Source organism: Drosophila gunungcola, unplaced genomic scaffold (assembly GCF_025200985.1).
Source record: "Drosophila gunungcola strain Sukarami unplaced genomic scaffold, Dgunungcola_SK_2 000001F, whole genome shotgun sequence".
Taxonomy (NCBI): Eukaryota; Metazoa; Arthropoda; class Insecta; order Diptera; family Drosophilidae; genus Drosophila; species Drosophila gunungcola.
The window spans coordinates 16,488,699-16,505,716 of NW_026453197.1; the positions used below are offsets into that span (position 1 = coordinate 16,488,699).

Below are 17,018 nucleotides of genomic sequence, written 5' to 3' on the forward strand. Positions count from 1 at the left end.
TATTTAAAATGTAGTGCAAATTCGTTTGAATTATATTACACTTTTTTAAATTAATCAAGAATTAAATTTAACTAAAAAACTTTTACAAGCTGTGTCTTGGGTTTTTTTTATATTAAAAAAATAATTCTTAGCTTTTTAGATTAGTTTAGGTTTTAGAAATAAAATATTTTTGTAAGTTAAAATTGATTGATTGAATGTATTTAAATGCCTAGTTAAATATAAAAATAGTAAGTAAATATATTTAGCTTCAATGTTATCAAATTTCACTTTTACAAATTAATATTTTAATATCTTTTAACGAGAAATTGTAAGTAATGCTTTTAAATTTTTTTCATTTAGCTATTTCTCGAGTAAAACTTTATTATTATTCAAATTATGAGATTTTTTCGTATTGTCTTTGGTGTTGAGCCGCAGAGTAGAGGCCAAAAGTGTTTGGAAACAGGGAAATTGCATTTTTTCCGTCGCGGTTCTGCTGTTCCTTTGACAAGCTCCCCCCTTTGGCTGGTGCATTTTGCAATTTAAATAATTTTTGCCTTTTTCTGGCATGTGGGGCGGCCAAGACGTTATTACTGTCGGCATCGGGAGCCACTCGAGCGACGCACCCACGCAGAAAGAGATCCCAGGACGAAGGACGAAGTAACCGCCCATGAAAGACAGCTTCGCTTCTTGTTCGGGCCAAAAACGATGACGTGGTCGTGGCGCACATCCTTTTTGCAGGCAATTGTGTTCGCCTAGCTGGTTTCCAATTTCAGTTTGCCTTTGGCCAACGGCAGTGGCGGTACCTATCTACAATCTTAGAGCGGAAAATTCGAGTAAATTCGCACAGTGCGCGCGAGTGCCAGAAAATTTTTGAAAAATCTCCATCCAAAAGGGAAATAAATCAAAGAAAGAAAATAACAGTGCGAGTGATGTCGGGAATTTTATTGCTTCTGGCCCTGGCGGCCTTCTTTTCGAATGGTGTGTGTGTGTGTGTTTGCTCTAATGTTGTGAAATAAAAATGTATATTGCATATCCCATAGGCGCAGCTATCAAGTGCTTTGTCTGCGATTCGAGCGATAATCCCAGTTGTGCCGATCTGGGCTCCAATTCCAGCATTGTGCCCGAGGTGAGTGAAAAGCAGATTGCCCCTAAAGGCATCATCCATCAGCGGATTGATTGATCATTTGCCTATGACCTGTTGTTGGTGGCCAGGTCAAGTTGTCTCAACCTTTTGAACCGGCCTAATCTAGCCCAGGGTGACCTTAATCAAAGTGCAGGTCACAAATTAAGACTACATGGCACATAAATCCTCGCCAGGCACAGAAATAGAGCCCACAAAAGCGGAAACGGAAACGTGCTACGTCGTCGTCCTCTTGTGGGGTTCCGCCCATTCCGATTTTCCCATTTCCACGCTAAGTGAATTTTCAGTTACTGGCATCTTTAGACTTTTTTTTAAGGGGACTGCGGTAGGAAGGCAACTTAACCCGGCCACGTGCCAAAAAGTAGAAATACTTTCACAAAAGTCCAACAACTTAAATTTCAACCTGACAGGTTCTTGTAGAAATCTAGTTGTTCGTTAGAAGAATTAATTTGATTTAAGGTGGGCCACCTAAATGGTTTAAATATTCTTTTAAAACATTTTAAAGTATAATCTTATAGATTTAAAAACTTTCTGTACGCTCAAGAAATTTATTTATTTGTATCAAAGTGACAAAACGGTGTTTAAAAAAAAAAATAAAACATGTTTGGTCCAGTAAAATGCATATCATATAACTTTATTAAAAGTTAAGCAAGTAATTTACTTACTTTAAAAGTGAATGAATCATGTCGACTACAAGCTTTACCATAAAAACTACAATTTAGTTGAATATTTAATTAACAATAAATTATGGAAGACAATAAACTCATTGTGCTTATCAAAAAGTAAAGTGACAAACTCGACAAAATCCCCGTGCAGCCGTCATTCTTAAGAAAGATAAGCAAATATTCATTCAAAGAAAATAATTCAACACAATGTTTAAAGAAGTCAAATTAATTCTTTAAATTTATTTCATTTGTCAAATCAAAGGTGTGAATTTGCAATAACTAAACTGCAAAGAGCGTTAAATGTTCTGATTATTTTGTAAATAAATTAACGCGTTATCTTTTATTGTCTGCGAAACTAAGTTTTGTTGTCAAAATAAATAATTCAAAATCAAATTAGTCGTACCAAATAAATCTCACAAATTTATGAATGTTCTCAATAATAAACTTGTCTAAGAGTTCACTGATTATTATGAGATAGACTCTTATCTTTTGTTATATTTGCGAATAAGAATTAAGAAACGTCAGATTTGGGTTGCTATTTTATTTGCTAAAAAAAAAACTTTGATTAGAAAATAATAAACTGCAAGCACACGCAAGTTATATTTTGGGTAAAGTTTAAAGATCATTTTTATGTTGTTTGTAAATAAATCCGTATTTTAAGTGATTGTCAGTAGATTTTTGAGTTTACTCAGACCTATTCACAATTTCTCTAACTATTTAAAGGGTGTTCCCCGATTTTTATCAAGTAATATCTTTAATGTCTATAACACTTTCCCCTTTAAAAGAGTTATTTTTATATCTTACTTATCTGGGTTATATAAATGGAGTTCAAGTGCTTTTCGTCTGATAACCAAGACTGTTTGGAAAACGCATTGTTACCGATACCGATGAACTCTCATGTTGATAAGATAAATTAGTTACGCACAAAGTGCAACATCAATTAATAGTACAATTACAGACCTGCGACAAGATTGTAGATCAACAACCATTCATTGTGCACATTGTTAATGAAAAAAGAACACGTTTTTAGCCAAAAGTAAACAATGAGTAATGACATTTTATTGGGATTATTTTAGGAATGCACATTGGACAAAATGAAATCGCTGGACACTTGGCTTTTCGACCTTAATAAATTCTCCTATTTCGATAACGGCGCCAACAAAAATCCGCTTATGAATTGCCAAAAAGTTGTGGCCAAAGACCGTGAGTATTCGCACGTATGCTATGCATCTTGAGAGCAAACAATTTAATGAATTTCAAATGTGTAGTATATATTTATTATATAATTTCAAATATAAATAATTAACATGTGTTTGTCTGCTGACTTACATTTATGAACATTTCAACTAATATTTGCCTTGGCTTAGATATGAACGTTATCAGGTAGATAAAGTGGCAATTTGCCAAGCGAGATATACTTTATGGCAACATAACCATTCTTACAAATAGCTGCACAGATTTAAAGTTTCAGGAAATGGCATTTATTAAAAATGCGAAATAATCTCTAATGAGTAAGAAAAGGTAAACCTTTAAAATCTTTGTTTAAAGTCCTAAATGCCTTGGTACCTGTTTTTTACAATGTTGAACAAGCAATTCATATGTAATTTAAATTATTTAAAAAAGACAAATAGATTATGCAAACTGTATGGTATTCAATACCATGGATTAAATATGTAACTGAACATCATAGCAATTTAGAGTCGATCCAAAAACAAAACAAGCTACCTAACTAGTTATTTATAAACTAATAAAATAATTAATTAATTTATTATCTTAGCTGACACTAGGAAAGTGGTGACCGCTCGCTTCTGCCAACTGGACACCGGGGACTCCGACGCCTGCCAGATCCTGAGGACCAAACTGCGCATCCCGACCGCCGAGGAGCGGGAGCAGCGCAATCGCAACCAGAACAAGCGGCGGAAGAAGGGCCAGGATGCGGATGACGAGGAGGAGCCCTCGGCGGAGGATGCCTTCTTCTGCGACATTTGCAAAACGGATCGCTGCAATGGAGCGGCAGCCATAACGCTATCGATGGGTTCGGTTTTGGCCCTGATTTTGATCCAACTGGGCCACTAAAGTAAAGGAACAACACACAAGGGATATATTAGTATACCGATGGAATGTGTTGGTCGCATTTAGGTTGAGCTACCGTTAGCGTTACCCTTGCCGTTTACTTTGTAAATATTTGAGTGCAACGTCGCTGGTTTGTACAAGTGTTTCAATGGCACTCACTTAACCCCCCTACCCCTAAACTTTCCCCTTAACCCTAGAAATGTAAGCACCCAAAACACCGATACAATACACACAAAGAGGGAAAACTCACACACGAAGTCGCTTTGATTCAAAACAAATATGAATCTTTCAATTTCAAAAATAAATACCAAAAAATAATAGTAGGAATACCCAAGGTACTACATCCTATATAGAAATATCAATGTTTGGGATTCTATGTCATTAGCTCTTACTGTCTAGCTTAATTATGTTACTATTCAGAATTGTTATTTGTAACTGCTAGGAGTGATGAGTATAAGAATTCACCGATTGCCTTTAATTTTCATCATTTTTAGAAAGCAATATAGATGTGAATTAGTATTCTTAGGTAAATTCAAAAATGCTTAAAGTAAATTCGTGTTACAAAATTACCGGATTTTTAAATACTTACATCTTGAACGGAAAACATAAATTTGTCATAAAAGCCGCAAGCAAAAACAATCAGCTAAATGCAAAACGCAAATTTAATAATAAAGTAAAAAAAATGCAATAAATGTTAGATTGTGCAATTAGACGAAAAGTTACTGAAAAGCAATGCAATAAATAATCTGTGAGCTTAAAATCGCCTAAATGCCGCACACTATATAGTACTATATGATTTTGCGCCGAGTCGAGCAATAAGTTCTGCTTAGTTCATAAGCGAGTTTTGAAATGGAAACAACAAATTGTACATTCAAAGCACACCAATAAATGCTGTATGACAGTATAACAGAGTTTTGCGTACGAATTTATTACTATCAGATAACGACGGCAGTAGCTGTATAACAGTTTCTGTATCACTACAAAGGGTATCTGAGATTTTATCAGTGTTTGGAAATGCTTTGCAATAAAATAAATATTTTAAATGGATTTGTTTGGAAGGTAACTAACACAACATATTTTATGAAAAAAAGTATTATACTATACACAATTAAATATAAATATACTCACAACCCTTAACTGAATATTTTAAAATTGGCACAATTATAGTTTTTTATTTTTTTACCTTTTCTAGTAAATCAAATATTTATTTATTTCATAAAATATTTTTTACTGTATATATTAAGTCATTTACGGTATTAAACTCTTCGGTTTCTTAGCCTATACCTCGTGTTTTCCCCATGTTATGTTTCTCGCTTTTCTTTTTGGGATGTATTCAGCAATCAAAGATAATTTTCCCATTACTCATGTAAGATGCTTCAGTTCTTCGCCCCCATTCCGCTTATCAAATATGTCCACCTCTGTCGCTCCTGCAGTCTATCTCGCTTTTTCGCATTTAATTTAAAAGTCTGGGGCGATGGTATCGATTGTCGCTTGTAGTTTTTGTTCCCACTTCCAGGGCACTACATGTTTCCTCAATGCGGCAAATTATTGGCCATCCCCTCAGTCCTCCAGCCCTCAATTATAGCCAAGAAATTCAGTTTTGATAGAGAAACAACAGCCTCCGGAAAGTTATTTGTGTCAGTACAATTTGAATTTTCGGAAGCAACTGCTGACACGACAGCAGAGCGGAAAAAATAGAAGAAAAACGCCACAAGAAGGAGTCACAAATTTTCACCAGTCTAAGGGCTCCTGGAAGTTCTGGAAAAGTTACCGACCATCTTGACACCTTGACGTTTTGCAAATTGAAAGTTTTTGAACTTTCACCATTTTTCCAATCCATTCAACCTGCCCGAAATGCGTTCCTTGTGGTTTCTGCTGTTGGTGGCTTTCATTTTGTGCGGCACAGGTGTTGCAGGTATGTCATAAATCATAGTGATGTGTAAGCCATCCTCACATGCTAATTGATTGACCCTGAGACAAGTTGCAAAAGTTGCTCATACGCAACGTTGAAACCCGCAGAAGGGTGCGCTTATTGCCTGTGTAATCCAGCTGATAAATGGGAGCTGATAAGGTGCACCCTAATTACGCACACTGGTACACAAGGGTGCGGGCTTGCTCAAGGTCATGGGTGCTCTTTTCACTTCTGGAAGTTATTGCAATACAACAGGAATTTAATAATATTTTGTTAACTATCAGAAATCATATAGCTTTCCTTAAAACACACAGTTTATTTGATTTAATATTTTAATAGTGAACATTTTTAAATATAATATAATAATTTTAAACTGATTAATAACATTAAAATGTGATTTAAAAATTACAAATATTTAAATCTTATTTGTTGGTTCAGAAAATTATTAAAGATAAACTTCTTTTAACGGTAAGTTAAGCTTACCCAGCAACTTAATAACAATAACGATTAAATTTATCTGGTTTAAAAACCTTTTTGGAAACATGTTAAGTAAATTAACATGGTAAATAAAAATCAAACTAACTTGATGTCAAATGTTTAAATTAGGCTTAAATTAAAGAAATTTGTTGTTTTATGTTTAATTTAATTTTATTCAAACATTTAATACCATTTTCACTCTGCACAGCTTTGCGTTGCTACAAATGTGAGGACTGCGATGAGAATACCCAACTCGGCGACATGGAAATGTGCGATGGCCCACTAATGAGTGGCACTGGACAGGGCACACCTGCCACTTCCATTTCCAGTCCGAGTCCAAGTCCAAGTCCGAGTCCAAGTTCGAGTCCAAGTCCGAGTCCAAGTCCAGGACCAGGACCAGCTGCTTCTCCAGCTCCTGCTGCATCACCCGCCCCCGCAGCTCCTTCCGATGTCAGCGAAGAGGAGGACTATGAGAGCGAGGAGTCGTCCACCATAGGCATCATGCCAGCCGGAAATATTGTGCCCCAGAAACCCGGAAGCGGAAATGGTGCACCACCAGCAGGAACTGGAGGAGCAGCAGCAGAAGGAGCATCCGAAGGAGCTGTCAGCGAAGAGGAGGAGGAAGAGGACGAAGAGGAGGAGGAACGGCGCAGGCGGAGATCAATCGGCCGACAGGTCGACCTCGACATGCCAATCCCCTTCTGCTACATAGTGAGGCTCCAACGTAAGCATCTGCCTTCGATTCCCATGGCATCACATTGCAAAATTCATAAAACGCTGTCTGGTGTGATGCTTCCACCCGCAAACGATAAGTTATCTATTGTTGAGTCACCCATGAAAAGATAGCAAAATTTAATGCACTAAGCAAAAAGTGTTGAAAAACTTCAAGGGAAACTAGTCAAAGCATATTTTGTATACCAATTTAATTACAATTTTTTTACTTTTATGTCATGTTTATTTAAATTTAATTCGAGTATTGTTATTTTGCGAATGAACCTTTGTGTTTTAACGACATTTTTTATATTGCTTTGTTAATCATAGATGATTATCAGTTTGAAAGTCAAACTTTTCCTTTTTTTTAATATATTTGCTGAACTCAAAGGTTTTAAGAATGAACACTTTCCTTTATATAACTATCAGGATAATATTAAATAGCAAAGGGGTGAGCCTAAATATTATTCTTTAAATTAAAAATTCTTTTGATTTTTTCTTAATATTTCAAAATAAGGCAACATGCAGATATAAAAAAAAATAATAAAACAAATCATTATTAGTTGGCAGTAAATAATAATGATTTTATTTAATTTTTCTTCAAAGAATAAAGAATAAGAAAAATTGGTTAGGAATTTCTCAGCAAAGATGTTCGTACGTTTTTATTTTAGGAGAATTTGGTCCTCGTTGTCTATTTTTTAAGTAACCGGAAAACTAAAAATTGTCTTTCAATTCTATAAATGTAAATAACAGTTAAGAAACAATATTAAAAAAGTATTTTATATATTTTAAAGACAGGCGCTTAGTCAAAAAATGCTTATCTGTAGATATATTTCCAAAAAGCTTTAAATAATATTAATTACTAATTGAGCCTCCTCCGCAGTCAATGAATCAGTGATCACCAAGAGGGGTTGCACCACTGCCAGGATGAGTAATGACACGGGAGGATGCGACGGTCTCTTTGACAACTGGACCGTGGCAGGATGTCATCTGTGCCCGGACGACGGATGCAATCGCCCCATCAGCGGATCATCATCCAGTAGAATTATGGTACAATTCCGGACCATTCTAACGCTCACGCTAATGGCATTTATGGCCCGCTATCTGGGCAATTGACTTGGTTTATAGAAATACATTAATATATATGGCCCAAGAAGTTTGATTTCGACTTTGGGCGTCTGAGCTCATTTTATTTTTGGAAGCGCTTGTGTGTTTTTTAAAGCACATGATGTGTCTATTAATGGGTCGCTTACCACTCGTAATGTTCGGCGGCAATGAGCACACCTGAGCTATTTTCGCATAATTGTTTAATTGGCATCGATAAGGCATTGTCCCTATTTTTTTGCGCGCGAACACAGGGGAAAGTGCTCGCTCATTGAGCCCGTTCATTCAGTTGCAGGCGTATCGGAATCAAATCAATTAGTGGCTACCGATAAGTGATGACGAGAAATATATGATATAGTCGGGTGCTCCCGTTCAAATACAATATCATGACTTCATGCCTACAACCGCAAACTGATAAACTACTGATATACTTGATACACTGATCAAATGGCCAAAGCATTTAGGCCGATAAGCGTTAGGAAGTCGAGTGGCAATTGCTGCCTTAAACTTTGCCGAGATTTACGGCATTATTTCGGGGGTCCGGAATTGAGCAGCGTTCTTAATACAGCGATGAGGAAACGCGCCCGATAACAAGGTATCACTTTAAGGAAACTTGCTCTAAACTGTAAATGCCACTGCCAAATTCGTTAGGTTGATATAAAATGTATATACTATATATACCTTTTAACTCCTCGATTTGTGGGCTCGCATTTGGGGGCTTTTAAACGCTTCCCCGTTTTATTTTCGTCGGCTTCCGGGACGGTGAAGTAAAGTAACTTGAAATGACGATCATGCCCAAAAGCCTTTCAAAAACCCGGCTTTCAAATGACGTCGGAAGAGAATCGTCAACCAACGAGAATCCAAAGAGAATCCCAATGAGTTTAAACAAAAACCCCAGAGAAAGAGAATCGTCATCGCCGTGTGAGCACTTAGCACTTTACGTGATGTCGTCGACACTTTGGAAGATATGAATATGCAACTTTTTGTCTCCGGGGAAATTACAGTTTTTTATCACCCGTCTGCGCTTTTCAGATGATGCGTCAGTTAAAGCCAGGCGGCACTAACCACATTCACTCGACATTTGGCACGATCCACGGCCGGTAAATGATGAATTATATACCATTTGGGAACATGCAGATGCCCGATTTACGAGCTGCACCAGTTAAGTTTCAGGGCCAGGCATTACGGAAAAAGTGACAGTTGAATTAACTAAACTATGCTTTGATTTGCGTGCTTTATTTGGTCATACAAAGCTGCCAACCATTTCACATCTTCTAAGACTTAATATCTAAAAAAACTAATTAATTTAATATTGTTGTTCAATCATTTAATATGTCATTGTTTCAAAATGAAAGAAATAGAGGAATATTGTATTATTAAAATGTAAAATGCAAAAGCTTATTAGTTTATTTTAATTCGGTTAAATTTTGTTGCTTACTAAAAATTGTAATAATATATTTGGTAAACAAATTAATTAAATACTGTAGTTCAATCATTTAATATGACAGATTTACAAAAAGAAGAAAGAAATGAAGGAAAATGTTAATATTAAAATGTAAAATGGATAAATTTAATAGTTAATTTAAAGCTATCAAAATTCGAATATTCTAAAAATTAAAAAAAAATTCTTTTTGAATATTTTTTATGATAGCTTTTAATGTTTTAATCTTATATTTAAATGCAATGGGTAATCTATTCAAAATTGTATTAATTTATACAATTACAAAAGAATTTTAAGTTATTAATTGTAATTTGTTAAGTACTACACATTTGTTTACTAGCTCAAAATAAAATTTTAAAAAGTAACAAACAACAAGTTTAATTTTTATTAACCTACAAAAAATATAAAAAACCACTCAAACTTAACAAAAGTTGGGCTTATCAGTTGACCTTGCGCCCAGTCCTCAAGCTGTTTTCTGGGTCAGCCGGCGAATTGAATTAAGGTTCGTGCAAAGACGACCTTGCGGCTTACCCAACTGGAAAATTTCGTTAGGCTATTGCGAATCCAGAGTTCTAAGCTCGCACAATACTATTGGATGGGTGCAAATAGGGTGAGCAAATATGGGCCACAACAAAATCTCTGTTAATTGTTTTGGCTCTGCCTAATTCGCATTTGTTTGCTCCTCGTGCTCTGATATTGGAATGATAATCATGGGACATCCACATCCAAAGCGATATATACAAATGACGAATGTTATGTAAATGGGCGGGCAGGCTATAAACTTAACAATCTTATTCAGATTGGTTAGGGCAATTTCGATGTTTCAGTTGCTGACTAAACATCAGCTGTTTAATTAGCGGTCAACAAAGAAATTCTGGAATAAAAACAAAATACAACAAAGGGTGTGAAAAATCGTACAGAAAAGTGAAATGAATCCCCCAGAACTGAATCATTATAAACGGAGGGAAAACCAAAAAACCTAAGATCTTATCCCAGAATATCCCAGTTTCCCACATTAACATATTAAGAGAAAACATAATTAAGAGCGTGCTCTCTTCGATAAATCAAATTCGTGCTCGCTTAGTTTAGTCGGCGTTATAAATTAATTTGTTATCAATAAGGAAAAGGTTAACTTGTTTTACGGCACGCTCTTCACTACTCGCCCCCTCTCTTTCATTTTGGCTCGTGCCATCTCTCTCCGGCGCTCACTCTCTTACGCATTGAAGCCGCAGTAGCTGCGCAGTCCGCTTTTAAACAAACTCTATAAAAAGTCTCAAACAAATCACAAGATTTTCAGTTAAATTTCAGAATTCGCAAACTGCGGTTGCCCCCTCTAATATATATATATATAAGTTTACCAAGTGCGCGCAAAACCAAATAAACAAATAGCCCCAGTTAATTAGTATAAATACTATACTCGACAATTATTTAAAATATATCTGAAATATATATTTCAAAAATAAACAAACCCATACAACATGTTCAGCAGAAGTCACATCGTTTTGGCCAGCTCTTTGCTGTTGCTAATCGCCCTGCCAGGTAAAAAGCATTTTGGGTATTTGAGGCCATTAGAATATCGTGAAAAGTGTCGTGATAACTTTGATGTGTCTTATTTCACCTTAAACGGTCTAAATCATAGGTGTATCAGATAGCAGGCAAAGGCATCGGAATCATACGATCTGATAAACATATCTTGAGGATTTTAATTTGTGGCTGCCGCTAAAAATATACACTCGTGTGTCTCAAGTGTCCGTTCGGTATATGCAGTTGCCAAAAAACAAAAAAGCCAGCAAAATTAATTCAGAATTCAAGATCATGAGCATTTCGCCATAAAATTTTGCATATCAAGCAGCGGCGACAATGGCGACATTTAAAATGCTCAATTTATTTGTTATTATTTAACTGTCATAAATAATGCAAAGATTGTTGCCAATTTGCGGGTATGGTTTTTTATCGCTTTGTGATGCGGAAATGTCATCCAACCAGTCAGCACCCACCCTTCAAAATCGGTTTGGGTCCACTCTAATTTATGCCTCAGATGAAAAGGAAAAGTCAGCTGGGGAAATGGAGAATAATGAACAAATATTAGTTGACATTGAGCTGGCGAGCTGGCGACTGCTAATTGGAAATGTTATAGTTATACTTAACACATTTTGCATCAGAGGGCCCGAAATGGAAAAACTTGTCTGGCCATTAGCACCAACTCAGAAAATAACCGCACAAAACCTGAATTTTTGATATTTTTGTTCACGATCTTTTGACGCAATTGCAAATGATTTAATTTGTGAATCGAGAAGAGTTACGTATATATCTATTCAAAGTGACTTGGAAATACCCACTTTTTTAGCTTCTGTGAAACTTGTTTTCCCTATTTAAAGGGGGAAAAAAAGAAAGAAATCGTCTGGAACGAACTTTGACTTAAACATTTTAAATGATTTTCAATTACATTTGCACAAACAGCATTTGCATCACATGGATTTTTATTGACTTACCTAAGTAAATATTTACCCAACCAGTGGCACCTTTGTTTTTACAACAACAAAAAAAATGGCAATAAACTTCTGAGCTGCATTTTGTTTTAAATGCGAAAATAATAATAACACTTAAAACCAAATGTTTCTTATTAATGAGAATGCCAAAAGTGCAAAAAATCCAAATGGTGCGGTGAGGTGGCGCTTATCACGTGCCATTAAAGTTAAAAACCCAACAATACTGTCATTACCCTGGAGAATTTAAGACCTGCCTTCAGCTCCCAAAACTTGCCCATCAATCACATTGATTTATGATAAATTTAAAATAATAAATCAACAGAAGTTAGGCAGAGATGTATTGAAGCATTTGATTGTTATATAGGATGGTGACGATTTTATGGAACCCTTTTAAAAATATATTTAAAGATTTGAAGTCTTCTATCGTTGGGAAAAGATCAATTAGTCAAGAAGCAAGCGAATGGTAATAATTAATATCACCTTTTTTGGCACCAAGTTCGATACCGATGCTATCATATGAAAACCCGTCAAGTGGAGATTTACTACTTTATCGGATTATCGTAGCTGTCAATTGAGATGACTCACTACTCCACTGATAATTCGGTTTGGTTGAGGGAATGTATCCGCATCCAGCGATAAGACAATTAACGCAATTATGCAAGTGTACCCATGCCCATACGTTTAGTATACTCACCTGTTTGCTTTTGGCAAATATTTGCTAGTTGTTGCGCTGGCGATAACATGCAAATGGAATCGATTTTCTGTGGGAGTGCGCCCGTATAAAATCAGATAAAAACGGCTACTTGCGCTTGATCAAAGGCTGTGCTAGAGCACTTATAAACTAATACTAAAGAATCGGCAAATAATACGGCAAATACTTTGCATTTAAATTGATATATGGTGCTCACATGTCCTTTGTTCTTGTTGTCATCATTTATCGACTATCACGGTTTCTATATTTGCCGAAGCTATAAATTGAGCACTTTTAACTGATAGATATCTTGGCGTCCAATAAAATATGTATGCGAAGGGCAAGGCCTGGCAAAATATAACAATTATCTACGATAACCGGGGAAAACCGGAAAAGATGTGCAAAAGTAGGTCCAACACAGAAAAAAAAATTTTATGTTTTTTTTTATAATATTTATTTAAAACTCTCCCTAAAAACATTCAAGGATTTTTGTTTGGCTTTGGGAAAGTATTCTAAAAATTTTATTATATTTAACGAATACCTTGAAATCAAAAAATATCAATCAAATTTAGGTCAACTTAAAATTAGGCATTATAAAAAATAAGACATAAAACCAAATTGCTTATATGAGCTCATAAACAGACCCTAAGACTTTGTATTTAGGTCGATTTATATGGCTTTCGAGTTATTTATAATGATATGATATTGCAAAAAAAAATAAAAATAGTCAAGCAGATATTAATAAGATTATGGGGTGAAGTATTTTTACATATATTAACTTTAATTTTAATTTCAGTAATTCGCGCCGATCTCATGTGCTATGTGTGTGACGATTGTGCCCAGCTGCCCAAGGATGCACCCCTGCTGGCCTGCAATGAGGATTTCTTTAATCCTGGCGGCAGCACAGAAGCCTCCACAGTGACCACCACCACAACCACCGAAGCGAGCACCACCACTTCGCAGGAAACCACAGTGACTCCAGAGGAGACAACCACAACGAGCACGAGTATTGAGACGGATCCACCGACCACGGAGTCCACTACTACCACAGTGGAGACCACCACTACTGAACTGACCACCGAAACTATCCCGAGTACCCAGAGTACCCTGAGCACTGAGGCCCCCATTCCCACGCCACCCACCGTCGGACCCGTTGAGACAACCACCGGAGTGCCCACGCCACCCACCGAGGATCTGGCTGCTCTGGCGGTGGCCTTGAACACCACCCGCCTGGTGCCGGTGGAGGCGGAGTCCACCACCCCCTCCCTCCCTCTCCCTCTGGCCATCAGGCAGCGGCGGTCGGTGATCGACACCGGATACACCTATCACTGCTATTCCGTCCAGGTTACAGGTGAGTTTTTTAAGAATGCTTTAATATTGATCCTTGAAATCAGTAAGTCGCCTTAAATGGGGGAAGCAAACGATTAACAATTTCATTTTAATAATTTAATTTAATTTTTAAATTTCTTTCGTATACAAAATGGTTTACCCCTTTGTATTCCTAATTTTCTATAAGTATAAATAAAGTAAATTATACTAAAAAAAAACAATATTTACACTTTTTCTTAATCTCATCATATATGCAAAATTTAAATATCATGAAAAGCCTTAATATTTATATATTTATATATTATATATATATTCAATATCTCAGAAATTTTTGTAAGAGTGTCTTCTTACAGATAAACTTAGCTAAAGGTTAATTTCTGCTATTTTTTTTATTTTTAGATGCAATTGTTTTAAGCAAAACTAACCTATTTACCCTTTTTAATTCACATAGTGAACGGCTCAATAACCACAGATCGTGGCTGCTCCCGGGTGACCACCTTTGAAGGTGTCTGCGAGCAGTTGAAGATCCAGAACAACAACACGGATCAGGCCAGCTGCGATCCCTGCAGTATGAATGCCTGCAATGGAGGATCGACGCTTCAGAACTCCGTCCTGGCCTCCCTGCTTTTGGCCTTTGTGGCCTTTGCCCTGCAGCGCAACTAGGGTCCAGATCATCATCCTTCACCCGGTGCTTAATTCTAGTATTCCTCGTTTCTTTGAGGCGAACACACACTCATCAGTCCGCGCTCATTGTTAAGTGATACGAAAATTTATATAATTCTAAGATATACACAAACGCACATGCACACACAACCGAATATCGAAATATATACAACTGTAATTGTATACAAACTTAATCTAACCAAATGTAAAGCTTCAGGCGACTTAATAAATAATATGTAATTTTTAAATCAAGAAAAGAAGAAAAGAAATTTCTATTAAAAAAGGGCTTATTATACACACTTAGAAAGCTATATGGCATCCTAACAAATGTCTCGTGATTTTTTGTCTTGGCAACAAGCATATAATAAAACCATCAAATCTAATCTTCAAAAATAATAATTTCTGTTAATATTATATCTTCAAGGAAATTTATATGGTTTTCCTCGTTTATTGGGGAAGATAAGTGGTGTTCATATCCTGCATCATTCAAAGTTATACAATTTAAAAACAAACAAAAAAAAGCTGATTAGTACTAGAAATATTTTAGCAAAATTCTGGAAATTGATTCAGAAATTTAATAACTCAATTAAAAACAGATAACTGTATAAAACATTCATATGATCAGATTCCTGCAAACTAAACATTGTATGCATAAAACAAATATAGACGAAGTAATCGCTTTGCACTACCAATGCCAATATCACGTATACGCCTAGTGATACGATTTCATTTGTTGAACAAACAATCGACGTTGAAAATAGGCGGAGGCATACTTTTAGGCCATTTATGCTAAGCAAATTTGCTCAAGACAAGCCCAAAAACAAAATAAAAAACGCAAATCAAACACACAACAACAACATTTTCTCATTGATTAGATAAGATATCATTAAAATTTGTGGGGCTTTTAAAAACACCAAAGGAAATAGATATGCGGCCACGCTTTAATCAAATTATTGATTTTATAGCGCCAAATAAATGCAATCATAAAGTGATTGATAAGTTCAACAAAACTATTTAACGCCATCTTACGAGAGTCCGCTACTAACTGGTACTCAGCCTTATCTCGGCTTATCACAGATCTCAATAGAAAAAAGAACCTATTACATTAGTACTGACCTGCATGATGGACGCATTGATAAAAGCTGTTATCAAAACCAATAGACATGATGACTACTTCTGAGAATTTCGTCACTAGATTATAAACTAAGTCTGTTAACGATAGTGTTGTCATAGATTAGCCTACTGTATCACCTGTAATCGTTTTTTCAACAAAGTCAACGCGTGAAAAAGAAACATATTAAATAATAATCTTTATTATTGCGCAGGTCACAAGCATGCAATAAAATGTTCAAAGTTTCAATGTCCGAAAAAAAGTACACCAAGTTACGAAGACGAAGGTGCTCATCTATTAGGCAGCTGTCCAAAATAATATGAATCATGATAAATAAATGTACATATAATAAAAATCGTTATTTAACCACACTGAAAATGCATGAATCATCCTTAATATATGTATTAAATGGTATTTATTTATCAGAGTTAGGAATTCATTTGGCGACTTGAGCAGACCACACTACGTGCAAAACAATTAGGTTTTTTGCACTTACAGAAAAAAAATAAGATAATAATATAAATTTTTAAAATTTTACATTAAATAAGAATTTTTTAATTTCATGTTTAAATATAACAAATAAAATTAAATTTATTAACTAAAAAAAAAATATTTATTGGTATTAAAGCGAAACATTTTATATTTATTGTAACTCATTTCTAAATAATTTCCAATTAAAATAATTGTTAAGTAAAATTGTTTAGTTTCATCTAAACAATTTGAAAAACGAATTTAGCATTTAGTTCAATTTTTATAACTGTTTATAGTTGCAAAGTTCAAACACAAATTTATACAAACAACAAGGCTTATTACTCAGGCAAAGACACCATAAAGCCGGGAAAAGTTTAAAATGGATCGGGCTGATTAGAAATGGATCCCAACTGATTAGATTTCTGCAGGACAGACATTGCCAAGCAAGCAATAAGTTGGCTGAGAGCCTATGCCAATGGGTCTAGACTCTAAAGAAACAGAAAGTGCTAAAAAAATAAGCAACAATTCTTTTCAAATCAAAAGTGCAATATAATGGGCTTGTCCCATGAGCAATAACCAAAAAAAGGAAAACAAAGGGGTCTAAGACCCCTGTTAAATTGAATAAAGCAGTTAGCTGATATCGTTTCGATAAGCAGGCAGTTCTCGGAACCAAGTAGATGCACATCGCTATTGGCCACATAACTGGCCATAAAAAGCCAATAGCCGGGCATCCTGAGGAAGTGTATCCCCTGGACTTCCCT

The 17,018-nt window shown here is 35.6% G+C and overlaps 3 protein-coding genes across 3 annotated transcripts; all 3 read left to right on the top strand.

Moving 5' to 3' along the window:
• Positions 1-398: 398 nt before the first annotated feature.
• Positions 399-4,957, top strand: LOC128262549 (uncharacterized). The gene is made up of 4 exons (XM_052996874.1): positions 399-957; positions 1,020-1,105; positions 2,862-2,988; positions 3,563-4,957. The coding sequence occupies exons 1-4, from the start codon at positions 909-911 to the stop codon at positions 3,859-3,861; spliced, it is 561 nt and encodes a 186-aa protein (XP_052852834.1). The 5' UTR covers positions 399-908; the 3' UTR covers positions 3,862-4,957.
• Positions 4,958-5,103: 146 nt separating this feature from the next.
• Positions 5,104-9,336, top strand: LOC128262553 (dihydrolipoyllysine-residue acetyltransferase component of pyruvate dehydrogenase complex). The gene is made up of 3 exons (XM_052996878.1): positions 5,104-5,773; positions 6,456-6,971; positions 7,842-9,336. Exons 1-3 carry the CDS (start codon positions 5,713-5,715, stop codon positions 8,072-8,074), a joined length of 810 nt encoding a protein of 269 aa, XP_052852838.1. The 5' UTR covers positions 5,104-5,712; the 3' UTR covers positions 8,075-9,336.
• Positions 9,337-10,829: 1,493 nt separating this feature from the next.
• Positions 10,830-14,923, top strand: LOC128262059 (integumentary mucin C.1). The gene is made up of 3 exons (XM_052996088.1): positions 10,830-11,042; positions 13,480-14,034; positions 14,464-14,923. The coding sequence occupies exons 1-3, from the start codon at positions 10,982-10,984 to the stop codon at positions 14,673-14,675; spliced, it is 828 nt and encodes a 275-aa protein (XP_052852048.1). The 5' UTR covers positions 10,830-10,981; the 3' UTR covers positions 14,676-14,923.
• Positions 14,924-17,018: the final 2,095 nt, after the last annotated feature.

Excerpts from the sequence above, each read along its gene's own strand:
- LOC128262553 (XM_052996878.1), top strand. The coding sequence starts at position 5,713 with ATGCGTTCCTTGTGGTTTCTGCTGTTGGTGGCTTTCATTTTGTGCGGC. Across the intron at positions 5,774-6,455 it reads GTGCGGCACAGGTGTTGCAG|CTTTGCGTTGCTACAAATGT; the intron begins GTATGTCATAAA and ends CACTCTGCACAG. Across the intron at positions 6,972-7,841 it reads CTACATAGTGAGGCTCCAAC|TCAATGAATCAGTGATCACC; the intron begins GTAAGCATCTGC and ends CCTCCTCCGCAG.
- LOC128262549 (XM_052996874.1), top strand. The coding sequence starts at position 909 with ATGTCGGGAATTTTATTGCTTCTGGCCCTGGCGGCCTTCTTTTCGAAT. Across the intron at positions 958-1,019 it reads GGCGGCCTTCTTTTCGAATG|GCGCAGCTATCAAGTGCTTT; the intron begins GTGTGTGTGTGT and ends CATATCCCATAG. Across the intron at positions 1,106-2,861 it reads ATTCCAGCATTGTGCCCGAG|GAATGCACATTGGACAAAAT; the intron begins GTGAGTGAAAAG and ends GGATTATTTTAG.
- LOC128262059 (XM_052996088.1), top strand. The coding sequence starts at position 10,982 with ATGTTCAGCAGAAGTCACATCGTTTTGGCCAGCTCTTTGCTGTTGCTA. Across the intron at positions 11,043-13,479 it reads GTTGCTAATCGCCCTGCCAG|TAATTCGCGCCGATCTCATG; the intron begins GTAAAAAGCATT and ends TTTTAATTTCAG. Across the intron at positions 14,035-14,463 it reads CTATTCCGTCCAGGTTACAG|TGAACGGCTCAATAACCACA; the intron begins GTGAGTTTTTTA and ends TAATTCACATAG.